General features: G+C 38.3%; 1 protein-coding gene across 4 annotated transcripts in view; it reads right to left on the reverse strand.

Moving 5' to 3' along the window:
* The window catches only part of INPP5F (inositol polyphosphate-5-phosphatase F), a 75714-nt gene that overhangs the window by 8836 nt on the left and 51767 nt on the right, over positions 1-15111 (reverse strand). For 3 of the 4 annotated variants that reach the window (XM_019725298.2, XM_019725297.2, XM_074338971.1), the window contains 6 exons: positions 13646-13770; positions 12771-12848; positions 11721-11841; positions 10382-10510; positions 7264-7381; positions 5672-5870 (listed from right to left, as the gene is read on the reverse strand). In XM_019725298.2, coding sequence (XP_019580857.2) covers positions 5672-5870; positions 7264-7381; positions 10382-10510; positions 11721-11841; positions 12771-12848; positions 13646-13770 — 770 coding nt within the window. Of the gene's footprint in view, positions 1-3745; positions 3955-5671; positions 5871-7263; positions 7382-10381; positions 10511-11720; positions 11842-12770; positions 12849-13645; positions 13771-15111 lie in introns of those variants that run through there. The other variant, XM_074338972.1, reaches the window with a different exon arrangement.

A 15111-nucleotide genomic window follows, 5' to 3' on the forward strand; every position in this document is an offset into this window, starting at 1 on the left:
GGACCCTGGCGGGCGGGCTGCGGCACCATGCCCATCTGTGCCCTGAACCGTCACGTGCCTAAATGAGAATGGGGCAGTCTCGCTGCTCTACTAAAACCGGTAGAGAAGTGGTACTCCACTCTCGGTATAGAAAAAGCGGCTTAAATAGCGTGGGACAAAATAAAGAGTGGGCTTTGTGGACACGCTGAAGGACGCTTGGACAATGCGCGATCTCCGTTCACTTTTAAGATCCTTCCTCCCGCCTGCGGCGTACCACCGGAGCTAATGGGCTGCCATTCAACTCCGAGTTTTTCCTGCAGCAACTGGGGGCGCAAGGGAGTCGAAGGGAAAGGACACAGTAGCTGGAAAGGTTCAGTTTGTAGGTGTCAGAGGCTGTCTAGGGGAAAATAAACCACTCTGCTCAGTGTTTGAAGAGAAGAAGGCCTGGGGCCGGGAGTGGGCACTGGGGAAGCTCCAAGCAGATCCTGGAAGGAAGGCAGAAACCAAGCAACCAGTGCAGAGCTGTGCTGGACAGCTCCGGTTGGAGTGCGGGGAGGTTAAGAAAAAGGGACCAGCAGCCATTCCTGCTGCCCAGAATAAGACTGTTTTCAAACTGCTTGTCCAAACCTATTCTACCAGATATTTAAACAGGGTTGGCACTGCACTGAGGCGAGTGAGGCACTGGTTTCTGGCGCAATGTTTAAGAGGGTGCAAAAAAACTCAGCCATCAATTGTTAGTGCAATATTTTCAAAAATCAGAATTCATGCAAAAATATCATGATGAACAAAACATCAACATTTTAAATAAAGATAGGGTCTGACCCTGCACTTGTACGACACTGTCTCACTTGCTTCATCCTCATCCAAGCCCTGGTTCCTGTAAAACTTGTATTTACAGAAAACATGGCCCAACGCAACAACAAAAAGACAACCCCATTTTTAAAATGGGCAAAGGATTTAAATAGACATTTTTCTAAGGAAGATTTATAAATGACCAACAAAGCACAAGAAAAAATCCTCCTCATCATCTGCCACTAGGGAAAGGCAAATCAAAACCACTGTGAGATACCACTTCACACCCACTAGCATGACTACAATTAAAAAATGGAAAATAACAAGTGTTGGTGAGGATATGAAAAAACTGAAACCCACACACATTGCTAGTGGGAATGTAAAATGGTGCAGCCACTGTGAAAAATAGTTTGGTGGTTTCTCAAAAGTTAAACATAGAATTACGCATAGTCTGGCAATTTCCACTCCTAGGTCTATATCCAAAAGAAAAACAGGTGTTCAAACAAAAACTTGTATACAAGTGTTCACAGAATCACTAACTGTTAACAGCCAGAAGGTAGAAACAACCTAAATGCCCATCAACAAAATGTGGCATGTCCATCAACGGAATACGAGTCAGCTGTACAAAGGAATGAAGTTCTTAAACATGCCACAAGCATGAACCATGAAAAAAATGCTAAGTGAATGAAATCAGTCACAAAAGGCCATGTATTACATGATTCCATTTATATGAAAAGTCCACAAGAGGCATATCCAAAGAGACAGAAGTAGATTAGCGGTTGCTGAGGAAAGGAGGTGTGAGTGATAGGGGAGTGACAGCTAAAGAGAATGAGGCTTCTCTTTGTGATGATGAAAATGTTCGAAAATTGACCATGGTGATGGCTGCTCAACTCTGTGATTATTCTAAAAACTACCGCATTGTACATTTTAAATGGGTGAATTGTATGGCATATGAATTATATCTCAATAAAGGTGTTTTTAAAAACTATACGCACAGCCCAGGAGTAGATGGCTGACGCAGGCAGGTGCCAGCTGCTGAAGCCCCCAAGCCTGAGGAGCTGAGCCCATCCATGGCTGGGCCCAGGACCTGAGTCCCCGCAGATATTCCCACAGCTACCTCTTGCTGTCCTCCATCAGGGGCCACCTGCTCCAGGTCCCCATCTCCAGCTCAGTTAATATACTGTACAAAGGTTCTAGAGCAAACTCAGCCCAAGAGCAGGTTTCCAAACATCTCCCTTCAAGAGAAAGAAAAAAAAAAACTATCCACCAGGTGGAAAATCTTTAAGCCTTGCAAATGAAGACAATACCAGTGGCAAATTGAAAGAAATCTTAGCAGTATTCGAAAGGATAATACCCACAAGACAAAGTAGAGAGGGGCTGATGAGAAGGGGAGTCCTAAAGAACTGTCTACTCCAGATGGGGATACAGAGATAACTTTGGAAATTCAAATGATATCCACCAGCGAACAACCCACCTAAGAGGAAATGAAGTGAAATCTGAAGATGGTAATAATTCTGAATCTGAAAAAGCACTACCTCTAGAAGAAAGGGCACATGAGAAGACTTAAGACCATTGTGAAACACTGGTAGCTCCTATTCCAGTTCCTCCAAAGCCCAACCTAAACCCCCAAGCCACCTATGCCTCTTAAACAGGGCCTACGCTGGGGCCAGCCACAGGGTGATAAGGTGCCTCCCATTAAAACAAAGGTGCCAGGACTCTGGCTAGGCAGGCCATGGCCTGAGAAGTTACTGGTTCCAAAGCCGCAGCTTCACTACCTACTCTATCCATGTCCATCTATCCCAAAGCTTCAAAGGAAGTCGTTTCTAGTAAAGCAGTAACAGTAGGAACTAGCAAAGGCAAGAGAAAAGCTAGCAAGCAGCCAATGCCTCAACCACTGTCAGACACAACCGCCTCTGGTGTGGTCAACTTAGAGGAGGTCCTCTAAGAGCAGAATGGAGAGTCTCAAACCTGGGCAGTCTGCCCCTGTCATCGAGGAGCAGCCACAGACAAATCCCACAAGTCTGTGCTTCCCTGGCCAGCTTCCCCATCTTGACAAGCAATACATCATTCCCTCAGCCACTCCTGTTGTCCTGGTGAGCAATGGACCTCCCTGACCAGCTCTCCTTAGACCCAAGCCAGTGTCTGTCCTGAAGACCTGACACACACAACCATTCTCCACCAGGCACTAGCTTACATGGTGCCACAAACAACACAGGGAAGGCAGCACCTCAGCCAATGAGACCTGGGTTGATGGGCAATCTTCAGAACCTTTCAGTGTCCTGTAGGATGAAACTCAAAGGGTATCACTGGACAAACGAATCTGACACTGATGGGTCTATTTTGTCCACCAACGACCACAAGGAAGAAGATGAGGATGAGGATGTGGTGAATGTGCTTTGGCGGTAAAATAGGCTGTGGGATACTTTCACAATCCAACTTAGCAATATACCATCTGAGAAAGAATGAGAAGACAAGAACATCTTGCGGTGACATCTGAAGATGAGAGGCAGGGAATCCAAGAATAAATTGGAAATTAGGAGATGTAGCCGAGGCCCACAACTGAAGAGTTAGAGCAAGGAAATATCCTAAAACAAAAGAATAAAGAATAGAACAAGAACTAAAAATAGAACCAAAAGACAAACTCGGCAGAAAACGGGCTGAGACCCACAGGGGCAGAGCTACGTGCATGAAGGATCTTGGCGTTTAATGAGTGTGGAGAGGTCACTAATTTGAGTGTGACCACAAGGTACACAAAGCGCTGGGCCAGATTAAGATCTACAAACAAGGCAGCAATAAGTATAGAACTAAATGGACTCACAAGCACAGAAACGGAAGCACACAATGGTTCCATCGTCCATCATGAAATGTGAAACTATTTGGGAACAGACACTGATCATCTTTAGGGGCAGCACCATTTACTAAAAACCTGACAATACACTGGAAGTTGAAAGCTTAATTTGTGGTGAAGGAAGAGTGTAAAGTGCTCCTCACTTGTACAGCCCCAATGGGGCCAACAAGCAAAGGGAAAGATGCCGTAACAATGGCTGTCTATCATGTGTTATTGCTGTAAGTTATTCTTGATCAGGAGCCTTCACCAAAGAAGATGAGCAGAAGACAATCCTTGGCTCCCTATTATCTGAAAGTGCGGGATTAAAGAAAACAGAAGAGGGCAAATGCTGGGCACTAGAGAGAGGTGGGGGCCAAAAAATAAAAAAATAGAGAGAGAGAGAGACAGAGAGAGAGAGAGAAGCATTTCATCATGTTAATGAAGAAAAGTGACAACTGAAGCACGATTGTATTTCTGAGGTAGGCATTTGGTATCTAATATTATGAGATTTGAGAATCTAAGTACCCCACAAGGATTTGTTAAAGACCTGATCCTAGAAGACTAGCTGTTTCAGCATCATTTTGGTGCAATACAGTACCATTGACTTATGTTGTGCATGTGAGTATGGTTGCCAGAAAGAAGTCTCAGTGTTTTCAATCATTTTTTTCTTAAATGCAAGAGACTTCTACTGACTCTTAATACTGTGTTTCCCAGAAAATAAGACCTAACAGAAATAAGCCCTAACATGATTGTTCAGGATGACAGCCCCTGAACATAAGCCCTAATGTGTCTTTTGGAGCAAAAATTAATGTAAGACCCGGTCTTATTTTCGGGGAAACACGGTAAGCGAGGGTACACAAGTTTCATTGCAAATTTTAAATAACATAGCTAAATACACTGCACATTTTTAAAAATACTCCTAACCCAGGTTATCAATTTTACACAAGAATAACAGGACTAGAAATCAATCAGATGTAATGTGACCTTACAAAATGGTAGTCAACTTTAGAAATAAACCTTTTTGGTTTTTCCCTATTTCAATTATCTCCGAAGTAGAAATAAAAGTACCTGATCTAAAGAAGATGATACTGACAATCAAGACACCTTTAAAATAATAAAGTGCAAAGTTAAAGCTCAAGCAAAATGCAGGCATGATAGCTGCAATTATTTCTGAATGGGAATTAAAAGTACTACCTTTTTTGGGGGGGTGCTGGATTAAATTTGACTGCTATTACAAAAGAATCAACTAAGGTACATGAATCAGAAACTTTTTACCAAATGGATTATAAAAGCACAGAAATTTTCTGCTAAGTTGTGTGTGAGAACAACCTCGTCTCTTATTTTAGGAGTCTGCAAATTGCATCCATACATATAGTATTGACTACCAAAATGAAATAATCCATGAAATTAATTAAAGTCATGGAAGGTTTCCCTGTGAACCGACAGTCAATATTTTTAAATTCATTTTAACATATGTAAATAACATTTTGCATTCAGTTGTCCTTTCAAGCTTGTTTTAGGCCCCTTTTATTAAAAACACATGAAACATAAAATAAGACAAAATCTAAATACAGCCTTTTAGTCTCAGAGCTTGGTCTAGAATTTTCTGAAATATTTCTAATTCATAATATTGAAAATTATAATTGGATGATTTTGTTAAAAAATGTTAAGCATTAGTTGGGCTATTTACTTAAAGAAAGGTCAGACCCACTTTGCAACCAGTCAAAGTAACTGGCATCACTGTACCTCTAGCTACACTCAGTTATGCACGTTAAACTAATAAACCTGGATTCAGAGGGGGAAAAACCCACGCTGCCAGCTGCGAACCACAGTTTTACAGTTTGTTTTTTATATCAAATATTGCATTAAAATATTTCTTTTCGTTACTGAGGTTTTCAGTGCCCCCTTCATCATGTACCTAAGTGCCTCAGTTAACTTGCCTTAGTACCAGTCACGTATTTGAAAACTGCCATGCACCATGCATCCATGCCCACAGCTTTATGGACAATTGCTAGCATCAATTAGGAAAACTTAACATCAGAAATTTAAATGTTACCAGACACTCCAACTCACCTGGGGTCACAGTCAATGAGGGCCCAGCCCCCATGGAACTTTTCATTATCAGGCAGCAGTAACTTCATGTAACTTTGTAAGAGCTGGCTAATTAGTTCCTGGTGGCTCCTCTGATTTTCCTTATGCAAAGCTTCGTGCTCTTTCTCCTTGTTAAATATGGAGTAAAGGTCTTCTGTCACTGGAATACCTTGCATCAAATCTAGAGTAGAAAGTGTTAACATCATCCTTAGTCTACTAATATACTTTCAAAAAACAAAACAGGATGTAAGACCTAAAACCATAAACTGGTATAAGAAAACATAGGCATAAGTCTTTGAGACTTTGGATTAGACAAGTTTGTTTGGTTTTTGTTTTTTGTGTGTATGTGTGTGTGTGTTTTTTTTAAGATAGGACACTAAAATCACAAGTAACAAAAGAAAGACAAACTAGACATCACCAAAATTAAACTTATGTTTCAAAGGGCAATATCCTGAAATTGAAAAGACAATTCACAGAATTGTGGCACATGGCTCACGCTTGAACTAATCATTATAACCCCATTCCCTACTGTTGTTTGGAACAATGAGACAGGAGAAGGCTTCTGGGAGAGACCTGCCACCATTGGCCCTATACGGGAAGCAATAACCCAGGCTGCTACTGGCCTATCTCTCTCGACCTTGAAGAAGAGATGCAGCTTGAGAATTAGGATGAAACTGATGCTGTGGATGGTTGACTGCACAGAGGGACAGAACCTGAGTCCTCAAGGACATAATGAATCACTAGATCAACCAGTAGAAAAAAGGTATCTTATTTTCCTTGAATAAAAGTGCTGAAATCCAGTTTTTCAGTCAGCATGCACCCTATCTATGGCAAATGAACCAAACTTCTTGACACCAAACTTCTCAAAATCCTCAATGGCCTGTGTCTCGGCCCTACTATTTCATGTATGATAAATAATGTTAAAAAATAGGATGTAAAAAATATTCTCAGAGACCATAAAACAAGTGGTTACATTTGGTTCTAATCCAGAACACTCTATATTTATCTTAATCCCATAAGGTAATATTTTAATGAAAATTAAATTCAAAACATGCCAGGCCATGAATTCCACTGGGTAATCTACCTTCCATCTACTCTTCTAAAAAATGATTAAGAATTCATTAGGATAATCTCTAAATTTGATACCCTAATATCCTGTTAAATCATGCTTATGGAAAGGATAGTGTATTTGTCCACAGCAAGAACATACGATAAATGTCCTGGAGAAAAAGGAAATCATCTCGTTACATCTCTCAGCCTTGAGTAATGGAAAAACAAATAGAATACGGAGTTTTCAATTGATGAGGTTTTAGGATTCCTTGTTCCATACTCCAGGAGCCTCAGCTCTACTTTCTGTTATATGAAGAGCAAACTGACAAATACGTATGGAAATGAGTGGTTTCTTTTGTTGCTCCAGCCTAAAAACATTTGTCAAATTCTAAACTTCTAAAAATTTGAACTTGATTTATTGGGTAATAGAAGTATAACTATGTCAATAAAGTTGGTTTCTATAAAACATTAGTCACAGAAGAAATGACAAATTTTAAAGAAAGAAAGGCATTTATGTTCCTTACCTATAACAGCTTGCCTATAAGCATCCTTAAATCGATTCAGGTAATACCTATTTGCCGAGTTAACACCGTCTTTCATAACTCCTGCTAACTTCCTTTCTCCTGTCCTTGTAAAGTCACCCTGTCAAGGAAAAAATCATTTTGACAATTTATTCAAACACAGTCAATGTGGGCTTTCAATTCAAGACTGGAATTCTTTAGGCTTTTATAATTTCCAAATAATGTAGTTAAATTAAAATATCTACTAGTATTTGACTCTGACCCAAGCATGTCAAATAATTAAACATGCTATTTGTAGCAACAAGTCTTCACAGTTATGCGGTGCTTTAAGGTAAACACATACTTGGCAATCTAAAGAATTTCTAGAATTTATAGGTCAAAACTTATCATATAACAAACAAAACAAACCAAAGATTTTCAAGCCTTAAACTGGTATGAGAGTCAAAACCCACAAATTTCTGAAGTGGGAGAATGTGGACAGCTCCCTAGAGTTTAGTACAATGGGATCTGACCTTCGTATGTGGATATGTGCATATGAAGAGTAAGTGTTTCCATACCTCACTGCATGTTACAACCCCTGTTGAATGAGCCAGTAAAGATTTCTGTATATTGACTGTGTATCCTGCAACTTTACTGAACCCATTTATTAGTTCTAACAGTTTTCTGGTGGACTGTTTTTAGGATTTTCTACATATAAGATCATGTCATCTGCAAACAGACTTTACTTCTTTCTTTCCAATTGGGATGCTTTTTCTTTCCTTTTCTTTCCTGATTGCTCTGGCTAGAACTTCCAGCACTACGACGAATAGGAGGAGTGAGGGTGGACATCCTGATCTTGTTCCTGCTCTTAGAGGAACAGCTTTGAGCTTTTCACCGTTGACCATGTTAGCTGTGGGTTTGTCATATATGGCCTTTCTTGTGTGGAGGTACATTCCTTCTATACCCTTTTGGATTTGGTGGACCTGTTGATGTTGAGAATAAGGGGTCTTCCAAATCTGATTGTTTTGTGTTTTTTAGTAAAACCAACACAGAATAGATGAAGCAAGTCACCATCAGTAGTCATGACATCAACATGAGCTTCGGTCATGGTTGGGCATTTTTTGACCATGGGACACATTTTGTCACAGGTAAGATCCAGGTCATGGGCATGAGTCAGGCAGTGTTTGCCCTGAACATCCTCAGTAATTAGCTCGAATTTTCTAAATGCAACTTCATCATTCTGCAGATCAGCTGGGCTCACTTCAAAAACACAACCCTTGAAACCATTAGATGAGATTTTGGTTGCTTGAGTTCTTGTGACTTGTGGTTTCCCAAAGTCTTATATTGAACATAGCTGGTGCTTTCACATCATACCAATCTTTCTTAGAAAACAAGTCAGTCACTTTCTTCTTGGCTACCTGTCATAAGGCTCTTACTTGTTCTTGCCACCTGCTGTGGTGCTGCTCTGAGAGCCAAAAGACGATCATATGATTTTTTACCTTTCATTCTATTAATGCAGTCTGTCACATTTATTGATTTGCATATGTTGACCTATCATTGTATCCCAGAGATAAATCTCACTTGATCATGGTGCGTGATCCTGTTAAATTTGGTTAGTATTTTGTTGAGAATTTTTGCATCCATATTTATCAGGGATATTGGCCTCTAGTTTTCTTTCCTTACAGTGTCTGTATCTGGCATTGGTATCAGGGCCTCAAAAAACAAGTTTGGGAGTGTTCTCTCCTCTTTTATTTTTTGGAAGAATTTGAGAAGGACTGTCATTAATTCTTCTTGAAATGTTTGGTTGAATTCACTAGTGAAACCATCCGGTCCTGGGCTTTTCTTTGTTGGGAGGTTTCTACTTACTGAGTCAATCTCCTTATTCACTGGTTTGCTCAGACTTTCTATTTCTTCATGACTCAGTCTTGGTAAGTTGTACGTTTCTAGGAATTTATCCCTTTCTTCTAAATATCCACTTGTTGGCAGGTAATTGTTCAGCATAGTCTCTTTATGATCCTATACATTTCTGTGTTATTAGCTGCAATATCTCTTTCATTTATAATTTTGAGTCCTCTGTTTTTTTCTTGGTTAGTCTAGCTTAAGATTTGTCAATTTTGTTTATTACTTCAAAAACATCAACTCTTAGTTTTGTTGATCTTCGTTTTGTTTTCCTATTCCCTATTTCATATATTTTTGCTCTAATCTTTATTATTTCCTTCCTTCTGCTAACTTGGAGCTTAGTTTATTCTTCTTTCTCTAGTTCTTTGAGGTGTAATGTTAGGTTGTTTGAGTTCTTTTTTTTCTCAATATAGGTATTTATAGATATAAACTTTCCTCTTAGGACTGCTTTTGCTTCATTTTTGGTATGTTTCCATTTTCATTTGTTTCAAGGTATTTTTCATTACCCTTTTGATTTCTTCTTTGACCCTTTGATTATTCAGGAGTGCTGTTTAATGCCATGTATTTGTGAATTTTCCAATTTCCTCCTGTTATTGATTTCTAATTTCATATCACTGAGGTAAAAAAAAAAAAAAAAACCTGATATAATTTCCATCTTCTTGAACTTGTTGAGATTTGTTTTATGGCCTAACATATAAATCTATACTGCAGAGTGTTCTGTGTGCACTTCTGAAGAATGTGCATTCTGCTGTTGTTGAGAAAGAAGTTAAGTGACTTGCCCTAGGTCACAAAGCTAGTAAGAGGCAGGGCTGGGATTCAAATTTAGAGGAGGCAAATTATCACATTAGGGACCAAATCCCATCAGCAGACATGTTTTATTTTGTCTACATAAAATTTTAAAAATCAACTATTTCACATAAAATTCCTGATTTCCAAACGGGAAGATCTAGCACTGGGCCTCCATCCCCATGAGGAAGCAGCGTAACAGCATAACCCTCCTAAGACAACATAAGCTCCTCCTTAGGTCCACACAGCTCCATCTCTCCCTTCAACCTACTGGGTCGCCTGAGTAACATTACCTGGCAGGAATATGAATGTGTGACCCTTGCCTTAGCCAAACATTCCAAAAAGGAGTCAACTACATGGACCTGTCACCCACATACCTTTCTCTCAAAAACAAAGATGGTTCTAAACCACTCTGTGTCCCACAGAATGATCCACAAATGCTTCTGCAGGTATTTACCTTCAGAGCAGCTGTCCCAGCGTACTGCCTGCTAATGGAGTCACCGTTATTGGCCCACATGATCTGATAGATCCGATTGCATTTCACTGGTAGTGGCTGCTCCGGGGGCATCACACCTAATTTTTTCAGCTAAAATTAACACATTGGTGGATTAACTACATATAAGCCAGGAAACCGCAGCATAAAATGTACACTTAGCAGAAAAAGGAATTGTGTTCATATACAATTTAGGATGCCTAAATAAAAGAAATGGTGTTTTCAGACTTTTTCAAAATAAACCACTACCTTGAGAGATAATTTTATGAATTGCTACAGGAGACAGAATCAAATGAAATATTTACCCTGTTTTGGTGTAATTTTTAATGTGTAGGCTAATGTTATATTTTGTCTGTTTTAAATTTGCATATGAAGTGAAACTACCAAAAATGCACATCAAAACAACAATAACATTAATAGTAACAGAGCAATAATTGCCTAAAAAATGTTAAATCTGGGCTAGGGCTAGAGTTCCAAGAGCTTTTAAAATTAATTATCTCATAACAACCCTATGCAATCAATTCTCTTTTTACCTCCATTTTAAAGATAAGGAGATGGAAGTTTGGAGAGCTTGCATTCTTCCCTGGGGTCAACACCTACCATGTGGTAGAGCCAGAGCTGGCCCTCAAAACCCTGGCTGTTTCACTCACATCCTCAAAGGACATTCACAGGTTCTGTCAAAAAAACCTAGAAACCACTTGAGGAATTTCTACCTTGGGAATTTGTTAGTCAGGTGTTGGAAGGCTGAAAGATCTAAAAGGGGACACTGAGTAACAGATGTAATGACTGCAGGAAGCAGTTGTCACCAACTGGGACATAAAAGCAAGAGGCTGGTTCTTGGTGCCAAAGGAACCGACAGCCCCAGAGATGGCACTGATGACAGGCATATAACACAGGTAAAGAAGCTGGTCCCTTTTTAATCCTCAAGCCTCGTGGTCTTCCACTAGTGCCGCTACTGGCAGAGCCGACATGGAGTCAGCTGGCTGAGCAGAAATGTAATGTACAGACTCCCAGTTCCAAATACAGAAGGGAAGGTTTTAGAGATGAGAGGAAAAAAGGAAATGACCATACAGTGCCACCCAATAAATTTTAAAATGGCAAGCCTCACATTTTTGAGATGAGTACTTAAGAAAATGCCACTTGATTCAACTTATTTCTAGTGGAGGTTGTGCTTTCCAGGTTTTAATGCAACAAGGATGTTTGTATGCTATAAAAGTTCTATAGAACAAAGAGTTTACTTATTTCTTTACACAAGAAAAATAATTAAAAATGAGTATTTACAATCCGATGGACTCCAAATTACCTGCTGTTCCATGACCACTCGTGCGATGGCAGCTTGGACCACGTTGGTGCGATCCAAGCAGTCCATGCAATTAACTCGAAAAATCCCTTCTTGTTTACATATTACCCCAGCTTGATCAACCCTTGTCAAAAACAGTATGGGATTATTTTACAATATGAAATACTTTAATACATTTTCAAAAACCATAATTTTTTACAGTATCACAAGAAGAACAACACTGGTTATCAGTTTGCTTGGAAAACTATTATATGGCATATATTACTGAGTCCTTTGTAGACACTGTTGTTAATTTACACATAACTCAACAAGGAAAATATTATTCCTATTTTGAAAAAACAAACAAAACTGAGGTGCAAAAAGAGTGACTTATGCCAAGTCATACAACTACCAGGCAGACCTGACACAACCCCAAGTTATGCTTTTCTATACATTTAAAACCAGAAGGCACTTTCAGAGGCCATCCTATCCCTCTTTTTTGACTCCAAGTAGAAATGCATCTAAACCAGCCTGGACTGACCAGTTCACTTTACCACCCAGTGAGGAGTCGTGCAACATGCCTTGCTCATCTACTTTTTCTGGCCACTTGGGGCCTTAAAGTCTAATCGCAAGTCCTCTCCTGTCCTTTAAGCCAATTTCTTCTTCCTATATCTCCCTCCTGCAGTGTGAGAATCATCGTCCTTCTTTGATAATTTTGAAATGCCTGGAAACTGACACCAAGTATTCTCAGTCTTCCTTCCCGTGTTAGGGACAATGAGGAAAAGAACAAAGAGTAAATGTATACCACGAAGCATTAGAAGGAAGAATAGTCATACAGCATTTCTTTCTACTTTACCTGACTATCTGACACCTTTTCCCTGTTCAAAGCTAACATTACCTAATGACTAACATTCTCTTGAAACACAGAATAAGAATTGGGAAGCAAAACAAGAAAAACAAAAATGTTTTCTCAGCTTGCTGCTATTATTTTAATGCTTAGTGATACTAAACAAATACACATTATTTCACAGACCAAGAGTTTGTCAAACTGACTTCTTAGGAAATAATACCTACCAACACCACTTCATGTCAAGAATAATGTCATAAATGGCATCTGTTAGTGTTTGAACATTCTCAAACTTCATTCCTCGGCTAAAATACAAGCCAAAAAAAAAAGAAAAAGAAAAAAATCTTTAATAATAGTTCTTTTTTAAAATTTAAGATATGCCATTTAAGGTAGCATCTAAAAATTAAAGAAAATTATAAGTACATGCGGTTAACACTACTATAAATTCTATAGGCAATTATATAAGTGTTTATAGCTAATCTGCATTGTGGAAGAAAATATACTTAAGAATATACTAAAACGTATCAAAGGTATCAAAAGCTTCTCTCCCCACCAAAATTTCAATACCTAGGTAAATGAACCCACATTAGAGCCACAAGGATTGTGACAAGAGAACCTTGCTTTCAGAATACACAGAAGTTAAAGTTACCATCAAAATGATTAACCAATTGTCTTTCCAGAACAAACTCTAGTGAAATTTATCCACAGGGAAAGAAGTATTATTAACAGAGTATAAAAACAAGCCTGTAGGATGATTTTTAAGGAAAGGAACACTATTATTTCTGCCAGGCTTAGTTAGACTCCAGCAGAAAGGAAAAGTTCCAGAAATTTTTCAACTGAATAATAAAAGGAAAAATGGACCTCTAAGTCTTCAAGTCATTTTGCATCAGAGAAACTAAATATTTTAGGAACAATTAACTTAAATTTTTGGCTAAAATAAAACCCATAAGAAAATTAAAACTAAGTAAACAAATGATATTCCTTCCCTTTCTAACAATGAGAAGAAAATTTTCTTCCCAATGAAGAGAAACTAATATGCCCGTGGCAGCATCCGCCACAGACATTGGAACTGATCAAAACTCATCTCAGGAAGCCATCTTACCAGTGCTCATGGAAGTCAAATGAAACGTAAGTGAGGTGTGAGTTGTTAAAGAGCAACACCTGCTTCAGGTAAGCGTCACCAATAATTTTCTCTCTTCCTGCCTGGTCTACCAAGTTAATAATAACCTGTGAGAGGAAATAAAAAAAATTCAGTTTAATCTGATGTTAGAATCATAATCTGATTTATTTGGGATTATATTTTAGAAATATTTTATAGCCATGCTTAGAAATTAATCCACTCAAGCATCAATTTTTTCCCATAAAATTAGATTTTCATTTGTTACATTTAGGTTTATGAGAACTGCTACATCAATGAAATTAATAGCTTTTTTATACATTATACATTTACAATAACTAGAATACATAATGAAAACAAGGTCCTTTAGAATAGCAAATATTTAAAATATCCTGAATACTTTTTAAAGAAATATACAAGACCTACATAGTGGACACTATAAAATTTGCTGAAATACATAAAAGAAAATCTGAATAAATGGAGACATACTCTGGTGCTAGATAGCAAGATTCAATATTGTAAAGATGTCAGGACTCCCCAGATTCATCTATATATTCAACAATCCCAATCAAAAATTGATCAGGACCTTTCTACAGACTTGACAAGTTAATTCTAAAGTTCATCTGGAAGAGTAAACATGTGGAAAAAAATCTGAAAGCTAATAATAATACAGGAGGACTTTTCCCACTGGAGAGCAAAACATATTCAAATCTATAGCAATTAAAACTGTGGTACCAGTGTAGAAATAGATGAATGATTCAACACAACAGGACAGGTGGCCTAGAGACAGGCCTATGTACATCAAGAAATGTAAGACATGATAATATAACCCTGGGAGAAACATGGACTATTCTGTAAACAGTATTGGGAAACTATCTTCATAGGGAGGACAAAAACTTACTATAGCTCCCTACATCTTATTATACACAAAATAAATTCTAGATGCAGTAATTTAAATAATTTTTTCTTCAAGTTATATAAGAGCTAGGACAAAATCTGGGATGATGTTTCCATAATTGTAAGATGGGGCATGACTTTCTGACCATACATAAAAAAAACAGAGGACATAAAGACAAAGATGGACAAATGTGACAACGTAAAAATTTAAAACCTCTGTGCACCAAATGACAGTATAAGCAACAACAAAAGTTAGCAACAACAAAAAAAGAACTCCCTAGGGGAATATATCTGCAGCATAAAAAAAAAATAATATAAATTCAGTAAGAAAAAAATGGGTAAACGATACAGAGGATAGTTACAAGAGAAAATCCATAAATAGCCAATAAACATGAGACTACAACTTTGTTAATCAAAGAAATACAAATTTTAAAACAGAAAACTAGTTTTCACCTAAACAAGGCAAAAACTGACTACTAACTATCGACAGTACTCGTGAGTCTGTGGGAAATGGGCACTGGCTCTCATGGTTGCTGACAGTGTGAACTGGTGTG

Source organism: Rhinolophus sinicus, linkage group LG07, assembly GCF_036562045.2.
Source record: "Rhinolophus sinicus isolate RSC01 linkage group LG07, ASM3656204v1, whole genome shotgun sequence".
Classification (NCBI taxonomy): Eukaryota; Metazoa; Chordata; class Mammalia; order Chiroptera; family Rhinolophidae; genus Rhinolophus; species Rhinolophus sinicus.